This window comes from Suillus subaureus (genome assembly GCF_016647635.1).
Source record: "Suillus subaureus strain MN1 chromosome Unknown BJ212scaffold_3, whole genome shotgun sequence".
Classification (NCBI taxonomy): domain Eukaryota; kingdom Fungi; phylum Basidiomycota; class Agaricomycetes; order Boletales; family Suillaceae; genus Suillus; species Suillus subaureus.
This window is the reverse complement of record NW_024538559.1, coordinates 101,801-125,118: the sequence shown is the minus strand read 5'-3', so window position 1 is coordinate 125,118 and position 23,318 is coordinate 101,801. Positions and strand designations below refer to the sequence as shown.

At 47.5% G+C, this 23,318-nt stretch overlaps 7 protein-coding genes across 7 annotated transcripts; 2 read left to right on the top strand and 5 right to left on the bottom strand.

Annotated features, from left to right (window-relative positions):
• Window positions 1-1,217: 1,217 nt before the first annotated feature.
• BJ212DRAFT_1260808 (peptidase S8/S53 domain-containing protein) lies at window positions 1,218-3,612 on the bottom strand (the record flags this gene model as incomplete). Its single annotated transcript, XM_041330138.1, has 10 exons — window positions 1,218-1,382; window positions 1,436-1,579; window positions 1,641-1,676; window positions 1,729-1,994; window positions 2,043-2,243; window positions 2,299-2,415; window positions 2,470-2,598; window positions 2,650-2,757; window positions 2,807-3,094; window positions 3,147-3,612. 10 exons carry the CDS (start codon window positions 3,610-3,612, stop codon window positions 1,218-1,220), a joined length of 1,920 nt encoding a protein of 639 aa, XP_041198069.1.
• A 1,492-nt stretch (window positions 3,613-5,104) lies between these two features.
• BJ212DRAFT_520883 (uncharacterized protein) lies at window positions 5,105-5,726 on the bottom strand. The gene is made up of 3 exons (XM_041343392.1): window positions 5,515-5,726; window positions 5,427-5,464; window positions 5,105-5,372 (listed from the first exon to the last, which is right to left on the bottom strand). The coding sequence occupies exons 1-3, from the start codon at window positions 5,641-5,643 to the stop codon at window positions 5,213-5,215; spliced, it is 327 nt and encodes a 108-aa protein (XP_041198068.1). The 5' UTR covers window positions 5,644-5,726; the 3' UTR covers window positions 5,105-5,212.
• Window positions 5,727-7,175: 1,449 nt separating this feature from the next.
• Window positions 7,176-8,693, top strand: BJ212DRAFT_1260911 (uncharacterized protein; the record flags this gene model as incomplete). Its single annotated transcript, XM_041330148.1, has 7 exons — window positions 7,176-7,356; window positions 7,414-7,569; window positions 7,636-7,688; window positions 7,750-7,831; window positions 7,885-7,970; window positions 8,025-8,070; window positions 8,107-8,693. The coding sequence occupies 7 exons, from the start codon at window positions 7,176-7,178 to the stop codon at window positions 8,691-8,693; spliced, it is 1,191 nt and encodes a 396-aa protein (XP_041198067.1).
• A 2,469-nt stretch (window positions 8,694-11,162) lies between these two features.
• On the bottom strand, window positions 11,163-13,492 carry BJ212DRAFT_1261264 (subtilisin-like protein; the record flags this gene model as incomplete). The annotated part of the gene is made up of 9 exons (XM_041330169.1): window positions 11,163-11,327; window positions 11,383-11,526; window positions 11,576-11,611; window positions 11,676-11,935; window positions 11,984-12,301; window positions 12,349-12,477; window positions 12,528-12,635; window positions 12,685-12,978; window positions 13,030-13,492. The coding sequence occupies 9 exons, from the start codon at window positions 13,490-13,492 to the stop codon at window positions 11,163-11,165; spliced, it is 1,917 nt and encodes a 638-aa protein (XP_041198066.1).
• Window positions 13,493-14,516: 1,024 nt separating this feature from the next.
• BJ212DRAFT_1319518 (uncharacterized protein) lies at window positions 14,517-17,413 on the bottom strand. Its single transcript, XM_041334358.1, has 7 exons — window positions 17,153-17,413; window positions 16,766-17,098; window positions 16,536-16,742; window positions 15,949-16,485; window positions 15,547-15,894; window positions 15,067-15,497; window positions 14,517-15,017 (listed from the first exon to the last, which is right to left on the bottom strand). Exons 1-7 carry the CDS (start codon window positions 17,376-17,378, stop codon window positions 14,643-14,645), a joined length of 2,457 nt encoding a protein of 818 aa, XP_041198065.1. The 5' UTR covers window positions 17,379-17,413; the 3' UTR covers window positions 14,517-14,642.
• Window positions 17,414-18,748: 1,335 nt separating this feature from the next.
• On the bottom strand, window positions 18,749-20,327 carry BJ212DRAFT_1295535 (uncharacterized protein; the record flags this gene model as incomplete). The annotated part of the gene is made up of 8 exons (XM_041332321.1): window positions 18,749-18,950; window positions 19,017-19,047; window positions 19,082-19,393; window positions 19,439-19,520; window positions 19,596-19,651; window positions 20,008-20,046; window positions 20,073-20,127; window positions 20,196-20,327. 8 exons carry the CDS (start codon window positions 20,325-20,327, stop codon window positions 18,749-18,751), a joined length of 909 nt encoding a protein of 302 aa, XP_041198064.1.
• A 1,388-nt stretch (window positions 20,328-21,715) lies between these two features.
• BJ212DRAFT_1260525 (uncharacterized protein) lies at window positions 21,716-22,555 on the top strand (the record flags this gene model as incomplete). Its single annotated transcript, XM_041330116.1, is given in 3 exon segments — window positions 21,716-21,997; window positions 22,015-22,112; window positions 22,207-22,555. The coding sequence occupies 3 exon segments, from the start codon at window positions 21,716-21,718 to the stop codon at window positions 22,553-22,555; spliced, it is 729 nt and encodes a 242-aa protein (XP_041198063.1).
• Window positions 22,556-23,318: the final 763 nt, after the last annotated feature.

The window sequence follows — 23,318 nt, the reverse complement described above, 5'->3', positions numbered from 1 at the left end:
GGGAACGCGCCGCAAGAAAGAAAGGGCTCAGTCGGAACTCTTAACCAGTGGCAGGAACCCTTTCTGCTTCACCCAAATTACTTTGTGTGGCTCTATTTGACCTCGTGAGAACTGATAGGCGTAGTACACAAAAAACGTCACGCTTGTCACTTGAAACCAGTATAATACGTAAATACTCCTGAGAGAGCGCCCTGGGTTTCGGTTCGCAGGAAACTTCTAGACCTCGATTGGAGGCTGGTTTTACTAGGGTTGAAACTTCCTTGATCATCGGCTTAATTCATGCGATGACGATCAACCTGATTAACAGTGCCGTCGGACATAGACTCATCCCTTCTGAAGGACACGTATGCCAGAAGCCTTGACATCAGGTCTCAATCAAGCTTCAGACCCTAGCCGCAACCCAGCACTCACACACGGTCACAGTACTCCAACACTTGCGACACTGCAGTACCACTGAGTGTGGTAGGGCAGCAGTCGCCCACACCTTGGATCGAAAGTGTCTTGCAACCAATCGTATGTATTAGTGCTATAAAGATGGATTTATACTAAAAGTGCCACGTGAAGTGTTTATGATTGGAAGAAGCAGTAGCGCAAACTTAGTACTTATCAGTCCTCTCGGGCGCTATGGTACTAAGCTTCAAAGCTTCAAGCTTCAAGATCAGTCACACCGAAGCAATTAATTACCGGCCAATGAAATATTCCCTAATACTCCCAAGGCCGCTGGAAATCCCCGCACAAATTATGAGGTCAACACATGCTGTACCGCATGACAGCGATCAAGCTGCTTATTGCCGTCCTTTTGGCTAGCTGATCGGTGGAGCGTTTCAAGACAAACTGTATTCGTGCGCAACCGCAACTTGATGGTGCATCTTGCAGTCTAGTACGAACGGGTCTCGCGAAGCCACTGTTCCGAATTCCGTGCACGATTCAGTGCCTCCACTTGTGAGCACGGAAGCGAAGTGGGTAGTATTTAGTCTGAGTACATGGAGAATGCACATACCAAAGAAATACCAAATGGTACTGAATGGCGATCATCACTTGATCATTGCGAGGATTTATTTCCGAGTTCTCGAGATATAATCCTCCGTAGTAAGACCCATGGAAGCAAGACAGTGTACGTAGTATTGTTCATATTTCGGTATCCAATGCATATTACAGAAATTTTCTTTAGCCCAGATTCATCTACAATACGAGTGGCCCGTCACGTAGCTCATATTCTATGGAAGAGCTAGCCAGTTCTCGAGCAACATAGTAAAGTTGGGAGTACCAAGACCGGTAACTGGATCCCATCCAATGGTTGCGTTGTAACCTTCAGTACCACAGCCCGGGTTTGACCCTTCAGTAATATCATTAAAAGCACCCGCGAAACCAGCAGAGTAGATCTAACATCATAAATGATCAACTGAGATAGACAGGGCAAAGGGCAGGAACATACCGTAGGGTTAATGAACCCAATCGTGCTCTTTCCTGCAGCAAGACGGGCATCGTTGATCATCGTAAAGATGGCACCACTGACTGGTGAAGAACAGGAAGTTCCGTACACAAGCTCAAATTCACCATCGACAGCGACAACGTAGTTCTGGCAGGAAATAATAAACGTCAAACCCCGCATATCCATGCAATCTGTGACAGGCACTCACAGCTCCGTTGGCAGAAATGTCAGGCAAAGCACGAGACTGATGATTGGCTTTATTCGATTGAACATATCACAGTCACTCTGAGACTCACCATGCCAGTCGAGTTCCAGATATCTGAGGGGTAGTTGGGAGGATAATTCTCCAGATAGTAATCGACAGCGGTCATCTGGTATGACGGCATCGCGAAGTAGTTACTGAAACCTCCACCAGAATAGATAACATCCATGCAAGCCATTTCGGGCTGAACCTGGTAGACGGTTGCATTTGGCTTGACCATGGTAGCGCCGACAGATGTGACGTAGGGGCAGGTACCAGGGAAAGTGGGATTGAAGATCATACCGGTTGTGGTCTGACTGCCTGTTGTCGGGTGAGACGATAGAAGTGAAAATTCAACTCAAGGCATACCATCAGGGTTCAAACAAACGTCATCATTACCAGCAACACCATAATCTCCAGAGCTGTACAGGATGGTAACACCCATCAAGCCAAGCTTCGCATACTCCGCGCACTGGCGCGCAGTATAGAACGGAGTGAGATCAGCTTCATTGTACCCGTATGACGTTGATATAACATAGGCAGGCGTGACAGTACCACAGTCCTCGGGCCCTATCACAGAATCCAAGTTTATTATATTTACAATCCAGCATAAACGGCAACTTACCCTCATAACCCCCTCCGTATGGATCAGGATATTGGGAATCTACAGTGTAATTGTCACCGCCCTCGAACGTGCAGTATGACCCATCAATGGCGTCGAGGAAGTTGTTGAAAGAAGCCCCTGTCAATGAGATCAGCGATATGTTTACGGCGTTTTCTCCTGTTCTCATCCTACCTTCGACCATGTCACCAGTCTGGTAAAGAGTAACATTTTGGCTACCAGTGACCAGTGACATTCCATATTGGAGATCGAGGTCGGACTCGCCGTTGTAATCGAAACCTTGGTACTCGGTCTGTGCATACCCTGTAACACGCCTTCATGGTTTGATCAAAGAAGAACGCTTAAGGTAGTCACCTCCATCGATAGAAACCATGACTGGCTCCTTTCCGATGAGATCAGTGGAGAAGTTCATGGCAAACATTTGCAGGTCGGTTTGCAAGTACGCCTGAGGAGTGTATTCCACTGGGTGATGGATTAGCTCACAAGGTGACCAATGGAATAGAAACCATACCGACGCCGAAGCTGTTCTTATCAGTAGCGACAGGCTCATATTCAAGATCATATAGAGCCCTCAAGCAGACAGGAGTGATGTACTCGTCACACTGCTCAAGCTCGGTCACTGTCTGTGAGACGGAGCCAGTAGTCTTCGGGGTGATTCCTGCGCCAGGCTGACCAATCCCGCCAACGGGTTTCGGCTGACTACCAGATCGACGCTTGAGTTTCACGTCGAAGTTGACAGAGGGTAGGACAAAGTCGACATGGGGACTAATGTGCTCAGGGAGACGATAAGCTTCGCAAGCTAAAAAGTGGTGTATGAGTGCCGTAACAGTATCCTCCACAGAGATACTGACCAACGTGCTCCTGTCCGGAAACATGAGTGTAAACATTATACTCGGTGTTCATGAGCCGTTCCGCTTCTTCGACCGTAACATCGACGTTGATCCAACCCTTGGTGGGACTTACGCGGATGCGCTCGCTCGCTAACCCATTCTCAACAAGCCAGTCTCTGACGGTGGAAATGGATTCCTCTGAGGGTGAGAATTTTCGGGAAATCTCTCCTGCAGTCCAGTGCTTGCCGTAGTTAGCTGACTCCGGGTGGGAAACATCGTAAAGATATTCATCGATGGACTCGATGTTACTCTGTTTCAGAGCAATGCGCAGAGGAAGGGTTGCTGCACTCTCGTGCCTTCGAGTGTGAGACCATCCAATAGGAATAGCGTTGCGTTTCTCATGCACATTATATGGGCTGACGGTAGGCGCCGCCAAGGAGACTACTGCGAGGCCGAGGGTGAAAAATGTGGTCAATGAACAGCGCATGTCGACCGAGACGACCAGAAGCTGACAACAAAATCAATCACCAGCCATATCTTTTATAACTTTCTCGACCACAGCAGCAGCATGGTTTTGTGCCAGGATTAGACTGTAAGCACGCGAAACAGAGTCTCCTCGATGAGACACCCTCTCAAGTGCTCCCACACTACGAGCTGTTTCCCCGAGAAACACATGGTTGGATGAGACACTCTTGGATTATACTGTCCACAATCGAGGAGAGGCACCAGACAGGGCTCTGCTTTTAGTTAAGTCCCTGATCCCATATTACAGATCACCCTATTTCGTGGACAAGGACGAGTTTATTGCGAAGCCTGTGATCGTTAATTGAATTACCAGCTGTTGAGTCAGCGAGTACCTTTCAATGATCTTCAAATCGCCCAAAGTTGCTTGGGAATGAAGCATGAGGTAGCCTGTACAGGCGAAACGAAGGTTCCCAGAAGTAGACCCGACATAAGTATAACTTCAAATTGAAAGTGTGCCGCCGCATCTGAACAGGCTGTTTTCAAACTTGATCGATTGGACCCGCCCTGCACAGCCACACAGACACTCTCAGGAGGCTGAGACTCGGAGCTCATCCAAGTTGTATCTGCTCATCTTGTATTCGTGGTTCTCATGCCGTAATCATGATTCGGACTAGAACACTCTACTAGACAAGTTACCTGTGGTCGTAGACGATGGAGCTGCAGATCATAACATGGGATTGATCCTATAGCAAGTCTTCGAGCTACCTCCAATCCTTTTGTCGATATCTACGCGGACGCTTTCGAAAGGCCGGTTCTCTTATTTATTTACCCCAGCCGGGAGTGCCCAATCCTAATGGCTGGGACGTTATTCTCAGTGCTAGCGGACACACGCCAGTAAGAGGCCTCGCGGGCCATGTGCTCCAAGCGCGAGATCTCGTATTCTTTGACACCCGTAGGTACTACTCTTCTTTTTGACAGGTGGAAAATAATGGGATTGCAATACCCCATGTTTCCTCCGAATCAGGCCGGTGACAAGACGCACAAAAGCTTTTTGACTTTCGATCCTGAAATAACATTATATCGCAACGTGCTCGCGCACCTCCGACAACTTCCGTTACGCCCAGTTGTCCCATGCTTGCCATCTTTTGATTCCCAACCTAGATTTCGCTTTGCATTTTTCACTTTGGTTGTTAGCTTTCGGACTGCAAGACGACGGAACTGCTCGGGTTGCTGCGGATTACTGTCTCTGAATAGGATAATGTTTCTTGGCTCACCGTCCTGTCATTCCCGTACTCGTCGACGACTTCCCACAATGCACTAGTAAACCTACACCAACTTTGGTTTAATCTGCCAGAATACGGATGGAAAAGATGTTGGCACGGGATAAGCACTGACCTCATGACATAAATGAGTTCGGATGCCTACCATATGATTGAGCAAGCCGTTACATGGAGATCAGAGGTTTCTATAGCGATGACAATTCACACCATGCATCAAATGCTCCCAGGTCTCGATCCAGTGACCCTCGAGTTATGCTTCGCCTTGAAAAGCTGTATGTAGAATCACATATTGCTTTGTCACTGTTCGTGCGATCAAGGAGTCAACATGATTCTCACCTTACTTCATAAACCAGTGGAGAAGTTGGAGCACAGATCGATGAATGTTGCCTCTGTCGCTGGAAAAGGTAGGGAGACTATACCTCCCAGTTGTCCCAATCGAGAATATTTCCGCCAGTTCAAGTGGTCAGCGATCATTGCGATGCCCTCCCAACTACCTTTAAGTCTGTGGGGAATCAGTTGATGGTATGCTCGTCGGCCGTCAAAGAGAGTAGCATACCTCGGTGACACTGCAGACGTATAATACAAGTTGTTTTTCTGCAATATTCCATCAGGAAACCATATGTAGAGTTTTGCAGGAGACAAACATCATATGCAAGTCCCTGCGATAGGTTACTTTCCCATGTAGACCATCGGGATGGATCTGATATTGGGAAAGTAATATCCGAGAGCTGATGGAGGCTTTGCAAGCACGATGCGTCGAACATAATTCTCATCGAGAAATTTTTTCAAATATTTATGTGACATCAACGTGAGAATGTAATCACTCACATTGCTGATGCCAAAATGATTCGGGTCTGCACCCGAAAGGAAGCCAAAGAAGCCTTGAGAAACTCGTCGCGGAAGGAGGTCAGAAAAGCATGCGAGTAGATGCATCGTACATCATTTACAGTCCCTGCAGTAGGAGACGATTCAGCAGATGGCCGATATAAAATAGGACCTACCTGGAGGTTATCACAGTTCTCGACGAGCAGACGAATGACGCTCGCAGGACCGGCCCCGAAAGAAATACGGAATATGCGGAGTAGATTTTTCCACAGATTGGGAAGAGCTCTGGGGATTGACGACGAGGCAGAGCAGGTTGACAGGACCCGAATCGTTCAAGATAAGCCTGATCTGAATTGGGCCTTCAGTCGCATAATCCTGCGAATGAAAAAAGACCCACCTCGCTGACACGCAAATGAAGCCAAACGTCGTACTACATTTCGCTGGCCGTCCCTCGTTGATGCCGATCTACCAGGTCTGGCGGCAGCTCGTTCTGAGCCTAAATTGGTACCACACGCGTGATCGAGATGATCAAAGTTTGAGTTAAATAACATTGCACAGCGATGTATCCACATAGAACCTAACTATCTGATGATCTGGACAAAGGAATGTAAAGTTCTCATACACTGAAACAGTAGGGTAGCAACTGAAGAAGGGTAAAGTAACAGTAAGCATTACAATAAATCGCGAGCGAGCGCACACATAGACTCACAAGTGTTTGCAACCAGTGCACCCTCGACAGATGGCACTAACCACAAGAGTAAAGGGGCGCGCGTTGAAGTAAAGGGGCGTGTTTGAGGAGAAAGCCGAAGGGGGCTGGGAAATGGGAACGGTTTTGCACACGAACTGACGCATGAGAATACGTTTGTGTTCGACAAAGCCCTCCCCCACTAACGCAGGAGTCAAGGACTTACCATTTCCCCAGTGTTTCTTTGGCAATGGAGGTTTCATGCGCACCCGAAGCATGATCCGGACTGCCGGGCAATTACCTGTCGATTTTGCGTGATTCCAACTTAGCTGAGAGTTGTCAATTACAGGTTTCCTGACCATTATATTCAAGTTCAGCGGGTGTCATGCCTTGTTGGAAACGCTTGTGAAGAAAATTTTAGACCGCAGACTTTGCATGGCGAGGTTAACATCGTATGCCAGGTAATGTACTTGTGTGGATAAAGTTGAAACCTTCTCACCCAGTAACGTGGTCAGGTCGCCGAATCTGAAGCTTGATGTTAAAAATACCGAGACATTTGCTTCAACGCTGCACGTGCAGTGTGCACTGGTCTCGTCAACTTTGTTATTAATATCCGGCTAGTATCCTCTGAAAAGTATCATATGCAATACACAGGCCTGGAGTTGGGTCGGTCCTTCTAGTCCTGACTCCTAGTTATCATCCCAGCTTGAAATATCGACAACTGCCAGTTCCATCGAGCGCGTTATCCAATCCCTACTACTTCAACTCACCCTTTGGCATTGAACTCGGGGCACGATGTTGGGCCAGCAGTCTCGCGACAGTTTGCGCCTTCTGGCCAGGATACCACCAATGCCATCTTTTAACTCGCTGAAGTTACCGCGCGGCCAATCGACGACGTTGGTGCTGTCGGCCTCCAAATATATATTCTTCGTCTTGCTATTGATTAATTTTCGGTCTCTACCGTTTGCCTGGCACAGTGAGTACACATTCATTTTTACCAGCGATGTCCACCAAACGCAATGGCTTCCTTGAGTTCGCGTGTTCCTACCAGTCCTGCGACTCCGTCTCCAGTACTACCTCCTACGACTTCGCATCCTGTTCAGGCCCAAAGAGGTTAGGGCAAAGATCCTTGCAGACTGGGGCGAAGGTTTATGTCCAATTGGCGCAAACCCCTTCGAGCTCGTGACCTGTTCAACATGGCTGGACGAGTATGTTTTAATCCAAGTCTCATGATATATAAACTCACCTGACTTAGGTGTGGACGACGCCGATTACAATGGACACCTCAGCAATTCCAGTTATGCGAAGGTAGGAGTTCGGTATACTCGGCCATCCAAATTACGCAATAATGACGACCTTCTTTGTTCAGGCTCTCGATGCAGCCCGCCTGAAACTGGTTCTGAAAGCCCTCCCTGCGTTCGCAAGGAGTGGTGGGTGGATGGCTCTGGGGTGTGCGTCAACTTCATTTTACATATTTCTTAATCAATATTCATTCCGCATGTAGCTACTCACTTTCATTTCATTCGAGAAATACCGTTCCTGAGGAGCTACGAGATAAGGCTCTCCATCGGGGCATGGGACCATAAATGGGTGAGCTCTTAGTGCTTATAATATACCTACAGTAAACCATCTAATATGGACAAGATGTTCCTTATTGCTCGCTACGTCTCTTTCCCAAAGAACAGACATAGTGATACCACCTATAAACTACATGTAGACGGATCAGGTCAGCAACTGGGGACTAAAAACGATAGTGCCAGACTATCAAAGATACCGACAACATCAAATGACTTTCCTCGGATTTTGCTAAGCACGCCTGCGGAAGATTTGACTACCCCTGCGACCCCCAGCAACGTGACTGAGGTGGACTCCAACCTTCAAGCCGAAAAGACAGCAAAGGCAATGGAAGGCCTGGCTGCTGCACAGTCAAGAATGCTCGAGTCCGACGGTGCCGTACTTCACTGTGTGGCGATCTCATATATTTGCTTCAAGCATGGCCGCATTACAGTGCCTCCTGGCGTTATTCTCCCATGTGAAGGTTTCTCGAAACCTCCCAGTACTGCTGCTGCCGCACCATTCTCGTCGACGAACCCTCCCCCTCACTGGAAGAAGGCCCAAGCATTGCGCGTTGCTCCATCAGGCAGCATGCCCACATTTGCAAAATTTCTGAAAGGAGACTGGCGCGATGTGCCTGAAGACGAGAGGTGGTGGGAGGAGGCGTTGGATGGGCCAATAGAAGAGCAGCGAAAGGCTAATCTCGAAGTCCTTGATTCCATCAGGAAAGGGATGGAAGGAGCGAGGTTCATTGGATAGTTGCTGAATTTTTTTTCCATATCATCGAAAGCTAGCTTTCGCTAAAACAACGTAATTCATGCAGGCTCGTCTCGTTTCAACCCTGTTGTTGGGCGAGGCTATAAGATCACCCCAAGGCTTTCTGTCTCATTAAAGGCAACCTCACCTACACGCGGATTATTGCCGCCGAGTGTGGCACGAGCCCCCTTCCAATTTATTGTTGGCCCAGAGTGGTAGATTTTGAAGATGCGCGCTCACTTCCGCTTGTGATCTAAATCGCTTCCAAGTTGGCGCAGCAACAACAACATATTGCTAGCTCGACGCTCGACCCGCGGCGTTGACGTCGTATCATTCTCATTCCAGCCAGAACCGGCACTGATTGACACCGAGTAGCCCTGCTATAGCACTTTCAATACCAATCTATCAAATCGTAACAGCGCCGGCACTAGCCCTCGATTCGGACTCGTTTATTCCTGGCTTTATTTAATCGTCAAAAATAAAACAGGACAGCGTTGTTTAAATTACGATGTCCAGTCAGATACCACAAGTTTCTGGGGTGTATAACGTCCTGTTATAACGTTCGACTTCCCGTACATAGGAGGAACACGATTGATTGTCGGAAGTTGAAAGTTCGTTCTCTTTTTATATTATTTCATTTTGTGTTGGCAATGGCAAGTGACTGCCAATTCTATGTACTGTCAATGCATGATCTTCGACTCGTCCATAGTGACCAGTCTTAGCCAAGTGGTAAGCGTGACAGTGCAGAAATCTGTAGCAGGTTCGAAACCTGCTCTTTTTCCTTTTACCACACACCTTGACATTTACTCATGGATGGTTTCATTGCAGGCTCATTTTAACTTGTCTTAGCTAAGTGGTTACCACAACAGAATCAAAATCTGTGTCTCTTCCACGTGTGCAAGTTTGAATCCTGCTCTTAGAACAACTTTTTCCCCTATCCAACACGCCTTGAAGTTTCTCTCATGGATGGTTTCCTCAAAGGTCCACCTTAACCGGCCTTAGTCAAATGGTTACCGGAACAGAATCGAAATCTGTTTCTCTTGGACTGCGCAGGTTTGAAACCTGTTGACGATAGTTTTTTTTCTATCAGAACACGCCAAGATTCACTCATGGATGGTTTCCTCGGAGGTCCATCTTAATTGGTCTTGTCCAAGTGGTTACGGCAACAGAATCCCTGTCCTACTGGAACAGAATCAGAATCTGTCCTTTGGCCCGTAGGACCGAAACCTGCTGGTGCCAAGGTTTTTTTTCCCTATCGGACGCCTTGACATTCACTCATGGATGGTTTCTTCGTAGGCTCATCTTAACTGGGCCTAGTGGTTACCACAACAGAATCAAAATCTGTCGAATGATAGTTTTTTTTCTCTATGGGAACACACCTTGTCATTGACTCATGGATGGTTTCCTCGGAGGTCCATCCAACTGGTCTTAGCCAAGTGGTCACCCCAACAGAGTCAAAATCTGTTTCTGCTGGAGTTGGTTCGAAACCTGCTGACAACATTTTTGCATTATATAGATCCTCTGGAGGTCCATCCCTACTAGGCCCAGTCATTGCGCTGAAACTTCTTTTTTTATGTGATAGTTCATGAAAAGGAATTCACCTTCATGCCCCGCAGGGGTCGTCTCAGGAATATGAGATATATCCCCGAGGTACGTACGTGCCAACCTTGATTACAGACAGGCCAGAACTGTCGGAATTCACCACTAAACCAAAAATACCAATGAGGTTGAAAGCCAGAAGAATGCACGCAAGCTAAAGACAGCGAGTCTGACAGTCAGGAAAATGTTGTTACCTCCCAGCTTCGTTGAAGCCGCATCGACGGACGGTCCTTCAGTCGTTGTCTCTTCCAATGCGACCGAGGATGACTTGAAAGCATAATTGAAAGTGGCAGACCGAGCCATATCGTTCTGATGTGTGTAGTTTGCGTGCGCTCCCGTTTTATGTCGATGCCAAGGCGGAACAAAAATATATTTACTTTCGATTGCCACGGCAAGACCTAGGCACCGGACAGAGAGGTCAACCCAAAACTCTAGAACACCCCATAACGGAAGGTTCAAGACACCATGCAGGAGTGGCCCACCGAGGCATGCGTAACGGAAAAAAAGGGGCTCACGAGAACAACTTGACAAGCCTCTAATAAACAAGGTGTCAAATGATTGTAACCGAAAAGGCCAAAACGGGTGTAGCCAGCAGAGGTTTTGGGAGATGGGACACTGGTCGCATCAGCGGGTTGGATTGTGTTACAGAGTGCGCTCTGTAGCACTCTGTAGTGAATTGCGTTTCCCTGATGCTGGCTGCATTGGTAGAATGTCAGGCAACTTCCAGTATTCAGCGGTATCATTTTACATCTATATTGCAGCCTGAGAATCTTCCTCGATAATAACGTCTACATGGTATCATCCAGTCTAACACCGACTCACTATTTACACCACAAAGCATTAACTTTATTCCCAAATGTCGAGTTCAAAAGTCTACGGAAGGAGTAACCACTTCGCAACAAGCTTCGGGAAGTTGGGGGTCCCCAGTCCAGTGACTGGGTCCCAGCCAGGAACAGCAGTGTATCCAGCAGTGCCACATCCTTGATTTCCACCCATGGTGATATCATTGAAAATGCCAGTAAAGCTAGACGAGTAGATCTTCATTTCAACAGCTAGTGAGAAAAAGTAACTGTGATTTGAGGCAGACACTCACAGTTGGATTAATAAATCCTATCGGGCTCTTTCCAACTGCCAGGCGGGCATCGTTGACCATCGTCAAGACGGATCCACTGACTGGGGAAGAGCAAGACGTTCCATAAACCAAACTAAATGTACCATCAATAGCAACAACGTAGTTCTGTATAGTATTAGCGTCGGCTGGTAGATCTTCGACGATGAGAACTTACGGCTCCATTAGCAGCAATGTCAGGGTAGCCACGGGACTGCAATAGGAAGTCGAGATTAGATGCTGTCATTTGCAAATTCTACTACTCGAGCAGCACGCACCGTTCCTGAGGCGTTCCAGATATCGGGGGGATACTGAGGGTAATAATTTGTCAGATAGTACTCGACCGCGGTCTTCTGGTAATCAGGCATCGCAAAGTAATTGCTGAAGCCACCTCCAGAATAGATGACTTGTTCACAGGCCCCTTCCGGCTCATAGACCGTCGAACCAGGGTTGACCTGAGTAGCGCCAACAGATGTGATGTAGGGGCAAGTTCCTGGGAAACTAGGGTTGAAGATCGTGCCGTTCAGGGAATAGGTTCCTACGAAGAATATTAACATCTCGCCACAAGCATGCCGAGAAAACTCACCGTTAGGCGTCAGACAGTAGCCATCGTTTCCAGCAACTCCATAGTCACCAGAGCTGTAGAGGACAGTGACACCCATCAAGCCAAGTTTAGCATACTCCGCGCATTGACGGGCAGTATAGAAAGGCGTCAGATCAGCTTCGTTGTACGAATAAGATGTCGAGATAACATTAGTAGGGGCTGCAGTGCCGCAATCTTCAGGGCCCTCGTAGCCTCCGCCGTATGGGTCAGGGTAAATGGCGTCTTGAGTTGGATCGTCTCCACCCTCAAAGGTGCAGTACGTGCCATCGATTGCGTCAAGGAAGTTATTAAAAGAGGCACCTTCAGACATTTTCAGCAGTGTCCTAATGCTACGCGAAAGCACTCACCCTCTACCATATCTCCAGCCTGATATAAGGTGATTGGCTGCGCAGCGGTGACGAGGTTCATCGAGTACTCAAGGTCAAGATCAGATTCACCGTTGTAGTCAAAGCCGGTGTATTCGGTTTGTGCATAACCTGGTGAAAGGGTAGCTGTCAGAATTCAAAGAGCTGTGATTCTGACGGACCTCCATCTATTGATACCATCTTGGGTGCAACTCCAACAAGGTTTTCGGAGAAATTACTTTGGAACATATCCAGGTCAGTTTGCAGGTAGGCCTGTGGGGTGTATTCCACTATTTACCGAGTCAACTCGTGTGCCCAATGTCATGCTGTATAACTTACCGATTCCATAACTGTTCTTGTCACCTGCCAGCGGCTCGTAAACCAATCCATACAGAGCCCTCAAACAAACTGGGGTTATTTGTTGATCACAATCTTCCAGCTGATTCAGGAGAGTCTGGATCTCTCCAGTAGTCTTTGGGTAAGTGCCCTGTCCTGGCTGTCCAATTGAGCGCGCAGTCCCGTCGGGGGAAGTGGAGCTGGAGCGCTTCGAGATTTTGGCGTCAAAGTGTACAGTAGGGGTCACGAAGTCAACATGAGACTGGACATGCTCAGGCAAGTGGTATGAATCGCACGCTGCATAACCGGTAAAGTTCACGAAATGATAGGATCAAGAATACTGCTTACCAACATGCTCTTGGCCGGTTTCGTGACCGTACACATGGTACTCAGTCTGCAGGAGACGCTCAGCCTCCTCTACAGTGGCTTCGACTTCGATCCAACCTCTGTTACGAGTAAGCTTGGCACGGGAGGAATCAAAACCGTTCTCTTCAAGCCAGGTAAGGACGGTTCCAATACTTTCACCGCTAGGCGAAAACTTTCTGAAAACTTCTCCGGCAGTCCAATGTTTGCCAAATTTCGCAGACTCTGGGTGAGAGACTTCCATTAAGTAGTCACCAATCGCGTCAATGTTACTCTGCTTCAGAGCAAACCGCAGAGGGATGGTAGCCGCATTGTCGTGCTTTCGGTCGTATGACCATCCAGCGGGGATGTGCCCACGTCTCTCATGAACGCGGTAAGGCGACAAGAACGAGTCGGCAGAAGCCAACAGTCCGAGAGCAAGAGCTACAAAGGATGGGAGAAGACGCATGCTGATGATCTCAAGCGCACCCACCAAGAATGCTTGCCGGCAATTTATAGCATCAATAGGGGGAGACTGGTACTTGAAACCCATAGAATTCCAGAAAGAGATAACAGGACAACCATGCGGGCAGTCGCTACTCGCGAGGGATCCATATGCGCTATAACGCCTAAGAATATCCGTCAGCCATATGTTTAGCGATGAGTTGAATCAAGATACCCCCGACGACCTAATGCTGGACTCGGCTCCAACTAGATCATTTTTCCGACTGTGCTGTGAAAGTGAAGTTGGCGGGAACAATGGCACCTTCACATGGTGTAGAGGGCGGAGCGTGATACTTCCTATTCTGAACGAGATATCGCGCTGCACCATGTGTTCGAATACACCGAACGCGGGCCCGCGGCCGCCTTATGGGTTTAAGCAGGCTCACCACTGCCAAAATTCTCCGGTTGCTTTGCGTCAAACATGTGAGCCGAACCAACAGCTGATCCTGCGGCAACCCATGCATGCCCATGGGCCAGGACAATAATAATGCTGGACGGACCATGAGTCTGCAGGAAGAGTCTGAACAAGAACTTCGTATGATTGTTGATCAGGGCTACAGCAAGCGAAGTAAAACCTCAAGCTCACATGTCAAACAGGATGAATTGTTGAGTCTCTCTATTTCGTGGTCCAATTGAACGAGCAAGAGTGCTGTACGATTGCTTGTTCTTGGACAGGGCGATCGCAGTGCTATGATCATCGTAGCAATTCAGTGACCACTGACTCCAGTCCCGTTTGCTCCAGCCGTGGACAAGTCCTTAGTAGCCAACACGACGACGTGGCGCTAAAACCACTGGTACTTAATCCCTGGCCAACAACTGTGATAGGATTTGGTGGAGGTTTTCACTTGGGAAGGGCTCAGGGAGTGCAAGACGTGATCATTAAGATGCATCTATGTGGCTCGAGACGAGAACTTAAAAGAGTGCAATTACGGTGAATGCCGCCGTTGTCAAGAGGTGACACACAGCCTACTTCAAGTTCAGCGCTGAGCGCTTCAGCACCTTTCCAAGTATATTCTAACAAAGCCAACTATGTACCAACTGCTGATTAAACGACCACCAGAACCCAAAATCATAAACATTAATAATTATTCCGCACCAACAAAACTTGAATCCCCTCAGGCATGATAAACACGCCCCCTCTGAGACCGAAACGCATTACCGATACTCTCATACGCCGGGGGCGCTTCGCCAACCTCGCTCTCCATTCCCGACATTAGGCGTTCATACTGCGTACTCCGCCCCACAAGTGTTTGCACGAGCATCCTGCTGTGCCCCACCGTTGAGTGATGCTCTGCAGACGACACGGTGGAGTCGATCGAGACTACGCGGTTCAATGAGACGGGCGTGTGCAGTTCGCTATCGTTCGGACCGCAGTGTGAACTGTGCGAGGCCTGGAGGTCGCATGGACAGGATACACGTTTCCTATTAAAGTCGCGTTCTAGCACCTCGTAGTACCTGGGTAGAGATGTCCACGCTGGGGTACAGTGACACTGGAAACACGTCTTTTCAATTGAAATGGAATATATGCAAAGAGCTTACGGATAAGATGCGCACAGGCGTTTGGATTTGGATATCAAATAACTTCGTCTTCTTTGTCTGCGGGTCGGTCGCCCCGTCATCGCCACGCTCGACGCGAATGACAATCTTCAGTGTGTGATGGACAGTGACGTTGCTCTTTTTGTTCCGATTGGAGAAATGGATGAGGGAACAGTGTTGAGGAAGCTGCACTTCGTGGTGGAATGACCATGGCCCTGGACCCATGACAGCCATGGCCATCTCGTTCTCGTCGTCATGAGCGTTCAGGAGTTGGTAAAGAGGTGACTTTCGGAATGCTTCCGGGTCGTCGGAGATGAGAGGGAGTAACGGGTGGCTCTCGCCGTCAATCTCGTTTTCGAGTGAAAGCAAAGTTATTCGGTGTGTGGGCTGTGAGCGCACGGTCCGCCTCGTTGGTGTATGGTACTCAATTCGTTCTGCACAATTCAGATTCCACAATAGGCAAGCACAACTGCAGCTACTCACCGTCGATATGGACAGATATTCGATGCACTTTGGCTTTCGTGAAAGGGATAATCGTGAGATCAATGGGTATGGTGCCGCCAGTGGGAAATCTGCGTCCCGATATTGCTATCAAATACTGCAGCTGTGACTCCCACTGACGCTCGATGATGATGTTGTCCGAGTCCTCAGTATCCTCTTCACAAGGTGCTGCAACTACAAGGACGTCGCGTTGTGCAGTCAGCTTTGCTGTGAACGCACCGGGTCGGTGAACTTCAGCCTTCAGTCTCCAAATCATGGTTCCGTAATCGCATTCGATAGTGGGAGGCGAGTTATTTGGTATGGTAAATGAGATGGGATAGGTATATGTTCCTTCAAGCGAGGGTAAGCACGCACCCGCGCGAAGCAATATGCATCAAAACTCACCTTTCTTGAATTCCTTCCAACCCTCCCCCACTTCTTTATGTTCTTCCTCCAGCCCCAAGAGTTCTCCTACCTTTCCCAAAGCAGAATGATGCTTATATTTATCACTTTCATGTGAGGGCTGCTCCGGCAACTTCCCCATTCCCCTGTCCAGCGTCCTCCCTCGTTCGCCATCGCGGTTTATACTCTTGCTTCTCCTTTGTGATTCAGCACGCGGGGAACGCGACCTCACACGCTCAACCATCGTGTCGATCACATTGGCAACAGCGTAAAACGAAAACCGGGAATGCTTTCTTCCGCGATCCTCGTGCGTTGCTGCTGCATTTGAGACGACGCTTGGACTCTGCATTGGACTCTGCGACTCTACAGGAGATGTACGCGTGCGGGAACTGAATCGAGATGTATGTCCAGACAACTGTTCGTTTTCAGAGATGTCTTCAATACTTGGTCGACGTGAGAGGGAAATATCGCGGTGAGAGTATGTGCTTGACGCAGAAGAACCGACGGTGGGCGCATGGAATGAGCCACGATGGCCTGGACCTATAAGGTGTATGGACATAAGCAATCAAAAGCAGTAGGTGATGACCTACTGGGTTGGCCTGCCTCTATATTATTCATGAACGCCCGTCGAAGGTCTTCGAGCGTTTGGGCTGGACTGTCTTCTGGTTTGGGGTGACTAGAAGATTGAGAAATCGAGCCCGAGTGCGAGTGTGAGGGCGAGGGACGACGATCTGCAATAACCGAAGAGGAGTTCAAGGGTGGGCTATAAGGGGGAGTGGGAGGAAAGTGGCTAGTGTCTTGGTAGTGAGGTGTGCATGACTGTCGCGTTGCAGAATAGTGTTATCACTGAAAGAACGTCCACTTGTTGAGGAAGAAAGTTGGCGCGGATCCATGCTAGCGCTCCTGGTGTTGAATACTGGACTCGGAAAGCCATTTGGATGAGGCGCGTGTTGTGGAGATGGAACGGAACTGTACTCCCCGGGGTGATGGAGTTCATCATAGGTGTGGTCGTGGTCGTAGTCACGGTCTGGAAGACCAGGGCCAACTGAGGCAGTACGTCGGGCAGACGGCGACGATGCCGCTTGGAAGAAAACGGTAGATGCAGTAAACACCTTGTGCTGCTCTGTCACCTCTATGCGACGCGCACCAACCCCTATGAGGACATGAAGGATCGCTTTAAGTTTCTATGAAATCGAGGTACACGCACCTTCGAACGCAGAAGTGGTAGCTTTCCCCTGCAGTTCGATCTCGATGCTGGAGATGCGAGTGGGTTTCACAATGTCCAGGGTGAGCAATCCGCGAACAATCCCAGGCGCTGCATTGTCCTGGTTGTAGTCCCGACCAGTAGGATTGGAAGTGCGCAGGAAGACGACAGATTCAGTCAACCTGATGCAGAGAGTGTTCTTCTCGTGCTGGATGCGATTCTGAATCATTTTATCAATTGAGCATGTGCTTCCTGATGCTGCGTTCTGGGATGGGCAAATACGATATGTCACGATACGAATTCGGTGAGCTAATGAGATCGGCACCTCAAGGCTAAATGTAATCAGTGTTCTGCAAGAACTTTGGAGTGAAAACCAACGTATAATAAAGGAGTTGAACAGACAGTGACTCGTTGAGTGCCTAGCTACGGATGCAGACTCGACTCGAAAACTTTGACAACCGTCCGGACTCCGTGAAATGTTTCGGAGTTCAAGACAGGGACATTAATAAAAGTGTGAGTCTTACATCGGATTCAAGATCCGCGTTATCGGCCGAGTTGCATGATTATGCAGTAGTGCGAGCTGCCAGTCCCAGATTGCTTCATTTCATTCCTTCCCCTCAACGCTTGTGCACAACGTTCCATGATCCGTGCAATACAAAGATCTCTACAGACAATACAGAGGAACGGCCTTCCGCTCAACGCCATCCATTCAGTCCTATTCATGTAGAATCTCGTTGGCTTTAGTTCTGTCAGTCCGCCCAACGCCTTTTGTGTTTGCAAGCCATCGAGGTCGCCCTAAGTATCTTCAATCATTTGACCGGGCCATTCCACATTCCCTATTCACATGCAACGCAATATCAGTTGTCAGTCACCTCCACGTCTTTCTTGACGCGTGCAGAGGATCAGTGGCAGCCAAAGCGTTGGGCGGAGAGTGGGAGCTGACAGTGCACTTAGGTTATCCGCATGGGACGAAGGTGTATGAGAGGATCAGCATTTAATGTGGGTATAAGAGATGAATGCATGGCCGAAACAACCGCACTAGGTTGATGGGTAAGGTGCTGGAACACAATACAGTGCGTGTATAACGCCATCTCGAAGCGAGCGCGTGAAAATAAGATGTTATCCTGTCTCAGGCGTACCAGAACAACAGAAGTGGCATTCCCGACAGAGATCCGGCGGGAGGAAGGTAGATTTAGCAACTCAAGGTGTAAATTGCAACTACGCACAGAAAGTAACTGCCGTGGCAAAAACATCGTAGTGATACATACATTGAAAGGATCATAAAAATTGGGTATGAGCGTTTCGTGTGGAACATCATGAAGTGGACAGTCAACTAATCATCAAGTGCGCTTCGCGAAAACGGCGACATGATTGCGAGAGATCTGAGGAAAGGAAACAGTGGGCAAAAAGTGACGGCGACTTACAACAAGACATGGCTTACATAAACGTCAAAGGTGAATTATTATGGAAAGCCGGACGCGCGCGCTCCGCTACACGACGTGACATGCACCAAATGAGGCAGTCACATGGTTGGGACACCGGACACTTCGAACACAAGAAAATTGTATAGTACCATATATCAGTCCGACGAGCATCAATCTAATTTTCTACAACTACTTCATTGTCATTCGCAGCTACTTCATTGTCATTTGCAGCTACTTCATTGTCATTCACTTCCTTCGCAAATGTTTCCAGCCCAAACCATTCACAGTACTCATTGCAGGCATGCTGGTCTTCAAATTTGCTGACAGATGTGTCAATATTTCCCTCACCAAAAATATCACATCCATTGCTGATCGACCTATCCAAACATCAGTATTGAGTATCTGAATGGATGAGTCAGGATCTGAGGATCTGTGAGTAGTACTGTGCTACCTGAATACATTGTGTCATTCCAGCTGAGGATTGAATGTATCACTGAATCAGACATACCCTGATAGTCAGATATGAAAGCTAGCTTGCTGGTCTTGATGTACTGGACATGCTGCATGAAAACAAAAAACTCTGCCATGTCATAACCATGGTCCAATTCATCAAGCAATGGATTGGCATCCATATTGTGGATGAATTTGACAAACATATCATCATTGCCCTCAATGAGCTCTTCAAGGAGAAAGATAGCCTGTGTTGACCCTGTCTTCACTCCAGGCTTGCTACCACCCTGATTGTGGCACAATGCAAGGCCGGCTTCCACAAATTGAACATGTGGGACCATGAATGGTGGGGGTTCAGGCCCAGTGAAACCTGGTTATGTTGGGATGAGCCTCGATAGGTTGAGATGTGACTTACTATATATGTACTGTGATGAGATGTGCTGATCATGTAGTCTATGTTTTTGTGATAATGACTTGATAATGACACATTGCATTGCCTTGTCGTGCATCATTTCATACAAGAATCATTTGTCAATGTGTTGCATTGCACATTGCTTTGTAACATAACACACCATCAAAACCACTTTGTGCCACTGCTTCACACACAACAACTTGAAGGTATATACCACTAACATTTATGTTCAAGCTCTTGGGCTAATAACTTGCGCTTGAACATCTAGTAGTAATGTTGCCTGGCTCGGGTCTCCGGGAGAACAAGTTTGAGTGTGTCTGCACCAAGTATGGGTTTGGCAGGCCACACCCAGTTCCCAGGTTGACGTGGTACCAACATCTTCAAGAGGCTAGTTTGGAGGAGGAGAGACAGAAAATTTGACTTCATAAAGAAGGTAATGTGTCAATACAAACATCTACTTCTGCTACTAATAACCCTGCTATTGTAGATGGGCAACTTGCTAATCAGAATAATGCCTCTGGTTCCCAGCTTCCTCCTGGTGCTTGCCATGCTGCTACAATCAGAGCACTCACCAAATGAGCCCAAGATAATAGTGACAACAGTCATATTGGCTGGCGAAAACACGTGAAAATCATACCAGTGGAGCCACCACAGTCTGGCTGCCAAACAGGCAGTGCTGATGTGAATATCAACTATAATTTTGATGACAAAAACAATCTGGTATGGTTTTTCTTAGCTAGTGCATCTAGCTGATACTTACCATTACTATATCAGATAAATTATGATGTTTGTTTGCATGAACCATCTCCTCATGAACCATCTCCTCCTTGCAAGCCATCTCCTCCTCGGGAACTATCTCCTCCTCATGAGCTATCTCCTCCTTGTGAACCATCACCTCCGCCTCATGATATTGAATTTGAATGGAGGAAAAGGCCTGATATAGATCTTGAGGTGCTTGCACAGAGTGTGATTCTTCCAAAAATCAAGGAGGCAATGGAGTTTGTACTTAGCTTACAGAGGGTATCTCTAACCAACTTGCTTGCACAAATATGTGAAGATGCACTTGTGAGAATTCATGACCCACCATGAGCTCCAATCAACATTGACCATCCTGGTATTCAGCATAGCATCTCCATGTACTTAGCACTTGAACATGCATTGCAGGATGCATACAACTGCATTTGTAGATCCACCATGTGTAATTTCACAGGAGCTGACGAAATCTTAAGCTTCCATGCCATTGAAACACTTATCTCACAGTATACTGGGGTTGAGGCAATTGAACACAACATGTGTTCTCAGTCATGCCTGGCATTCATGGGTCCCTTCACAGACCTTGAAAACTGCCCTATGTGCAGGACATGTCAATGGGACCAAGCAAAGCTGCATACAAGCAACAGATGTATCAAGGTTGCCTCTCAGAAGTTTGCTACCATTCCTTTGGGTCTGCAGTTACAGGCACTGTATCACCATCCTGACAGCACCCATAACATGTGCTATCTTCATGAACAAACCCAGGAAGTTCTTGCCAAGCTATGAAGAACTGGGACCATTCCTATCATTGATGATATTGCCATGGGGTGGGATTACCTTGGTGCTGTTCTTGATGGAGACATCAAACAGAATGATATCATTCTGATGGTCTCTCTCGATGGTGCCCAACTGTATGAGAGCAAGCAGTCAGACTGCTGGATGTATATTTGGGTCATCCTCAATCTCTCATCTGACAAGTGCTATTGAAAACTACATGTCCATCCAGGCAGCTTCATACCAGGCCTGAATAAACCAAAAAAACCTCGACTCTTTCCTCATTGTGAGCATGCACCATCTTGCAGCTCTCCAAAATGAAGGTCTTACTGTTTGGGATGCCTCCATGATGTTTGCTTCATATTAGATCTACATCTTCTCTTTATGACAGCCAATGGCCCTGGACTAGTATATTGGAATGGTATGGTTGGACATAGTGGTAAAAATGGCTGCCACATGTATTGTGGAGTGACTGGAAGATGAAAAACCTGAGGGACTCACTACTACCCTGCACTACTTAAGCCATTGGATCACTGTGCCACTGGCAGTGATCATGCTGATATCAACATCTTTGCAATCCCACTTGGAGGATTGGAGGAGTATGCAGACAACTTGCATCACCTTGTCACATCTCCTACTCAGCACCAATGGGAGATTCAGAAGACACAGATGGGGCTTACAAAACCTCCATTAATTCTTGGTCTCAATCCCTCACACTGCCTTGGTGTCCCTCACTGCATGATGACAGATATCATGCATCTTGCTGGAAACCTTAGTGACCTATTAATTGGTCTCTGGCATGGGACCATTGACTGCAGTCAGAGTGATGATGTGGACGAATGGGAGTGGGCCATACTCCAAGTCAACACTCTTCTTTTGGTAATACCAGAGCTTGATGAAGCTCCAAAAGGTCTCCCCAATGGTGCTGTCAACATCAGAGATGGATATGCCCTACTTCACAAATGTGATAGATCTGTTGCATATCCTGTTGGTGACCATGCAGTAGCCATTGCAAATTTTTTGGGTAATGGGCAAGTTGTCCCTTGCATTAGATAGGCAAGCATGGTTACTCCTCCCAAATGGACAGATCACATAATCACATTGGAGAGAGGCACTTAAACCTCTTGAGAAGACATGAATGTCACATAATGTAAAGGTGTGCTTTGGTTGTAAATTATTATACCTTGCTGCACCTTACTGATCCACTCACTATAGCTACAACTCAATGGCCAAATATGTTACAGTGAAGTTGTATATTTCATGAGGTTGGCAAACTTAGGTGCAGATGACGAATGGCAATATACAGATGTGGTTGTTCTCCAGCTGTACTCACTTCCAGACAAGGAGCTTCTTGAAGTCTTCTCACAAACAGTTGTATCCTGCATCCGGCTAGATGAATTCACTGTTACCAATGTCAAAAACATTGCCAGTGTTGTAGTGATGATCCCACACAAGCCTACACTACCATCAGGAGTTACAGAAGATCAGTTTTTCATGCTAGAAAAACCTGGGTTGGATATTTTGACACTTGAAGTATGTGATAATGACAATGAGGAGGACCAGGAGGATGTAGGTGGTGTAGATGTTGAGTAGTCTCATTTTTTGTATTCCATATATATGGAGTGCTATGGACTTTGACAATTTGACAATTTGCTAGAAAAGTCTGGCAGAGTTGTGATATGATTTCATAGAAGGGTTTGCCTTTCTCTCTAACCATGTTAACCTGTCTAGCATGTTCGAAGGCAGCACTCTGTTTTCCAATGGCAGGCAATCTAACTATCCACCAGGCAGCTCAGGCCAACATTGCTTGCAAAATCCACATTGGGGAGGTGATTATGGCCTTTCCCCCCTATCACCTGTATCTGGCTCTATTATGTCGTTACCCAAGGACCCTCAGCCAAACTTTGTAAGCTCATTTTGATTGCTTTTTTCACACTTCATGTTTTTAGGGTACATATATGCATGAAAACCAACAATTACAGGCTTTGTGGGAATATTGCAAGTCACTTGAGCTTCAGCTGGTCAAGGTCATCACTGAATGTGACACTGTGATGTAATTGCACTTGAACAGTCTACCAATTAACTGAGTAAATGTTGTTTGGCAGGGCGAACTTCAAGCAGCTTGCAAGTGCTGTACAGCTTCACAATAAGGATCCACTTGCTGCCAGTCCAGCGCTCCTATGCCCATCTGCCAATGATTCTAACTGTCTGAACTGCAAGACACACCCAAACATTAAATTTTGGACCAAGGCCGGCTTCCTCAAATGGCTCAATTCAGCTGGAGGTGATGGTCACAATTGTGGAAAACTGCCCTTTCTCAAGGATGAGCATGGTGAATCGATCATAGAGTCAATAA

Excerpts from the sequence above, each read along its gene's own strand:
- BJ212DRAFT_520883 (XM_041343392.1), bottom strand. The coding sequence starts at position 5,643 with ATGAGAATTATGTTCGACGCATCGTGCTTGCAAAGCCTCCATCAGCTC. Across the intron at positions 5,465-5,514 it reads CGCAGGGACTTGCATATGAT|AAAAACAACTTGTATTATAC; the intron begins GTTTGTCTCCTG and ends GGAATATTGCAG. Across the intron at positions 5,373-5,426 it reads ACGTCTGCAGTGTCACCGAG|ACTTAAAGGTAGTTGGGAGG; the intron begins GTATGCTACTCT and ends GATTCCCCACAG.
- BJ212DRAFT_1319518 (XM_041334358.1), bottom strand. The coding sequence starts at position 17,378 with ATGATTCAGAATCGCATCCAGCACGAGAAGAACACTCTCTGCATCAGG. Across the intron at positions 15,895-15,948 it reads TTGGAAGGAATTCAAGAAAG|GAACATATACCTATCCCATC; the intron begins GTGAGTTTTGAT and ends CCTCGCTTGAAG. Across the intron at positions 15,498-15,546 it reads AATATCTGTCCATATCGACG|AACGAATTGAGTACCATACA; the intron begins GTGAGTAGCTGC and ends TGAATTGTGCAG.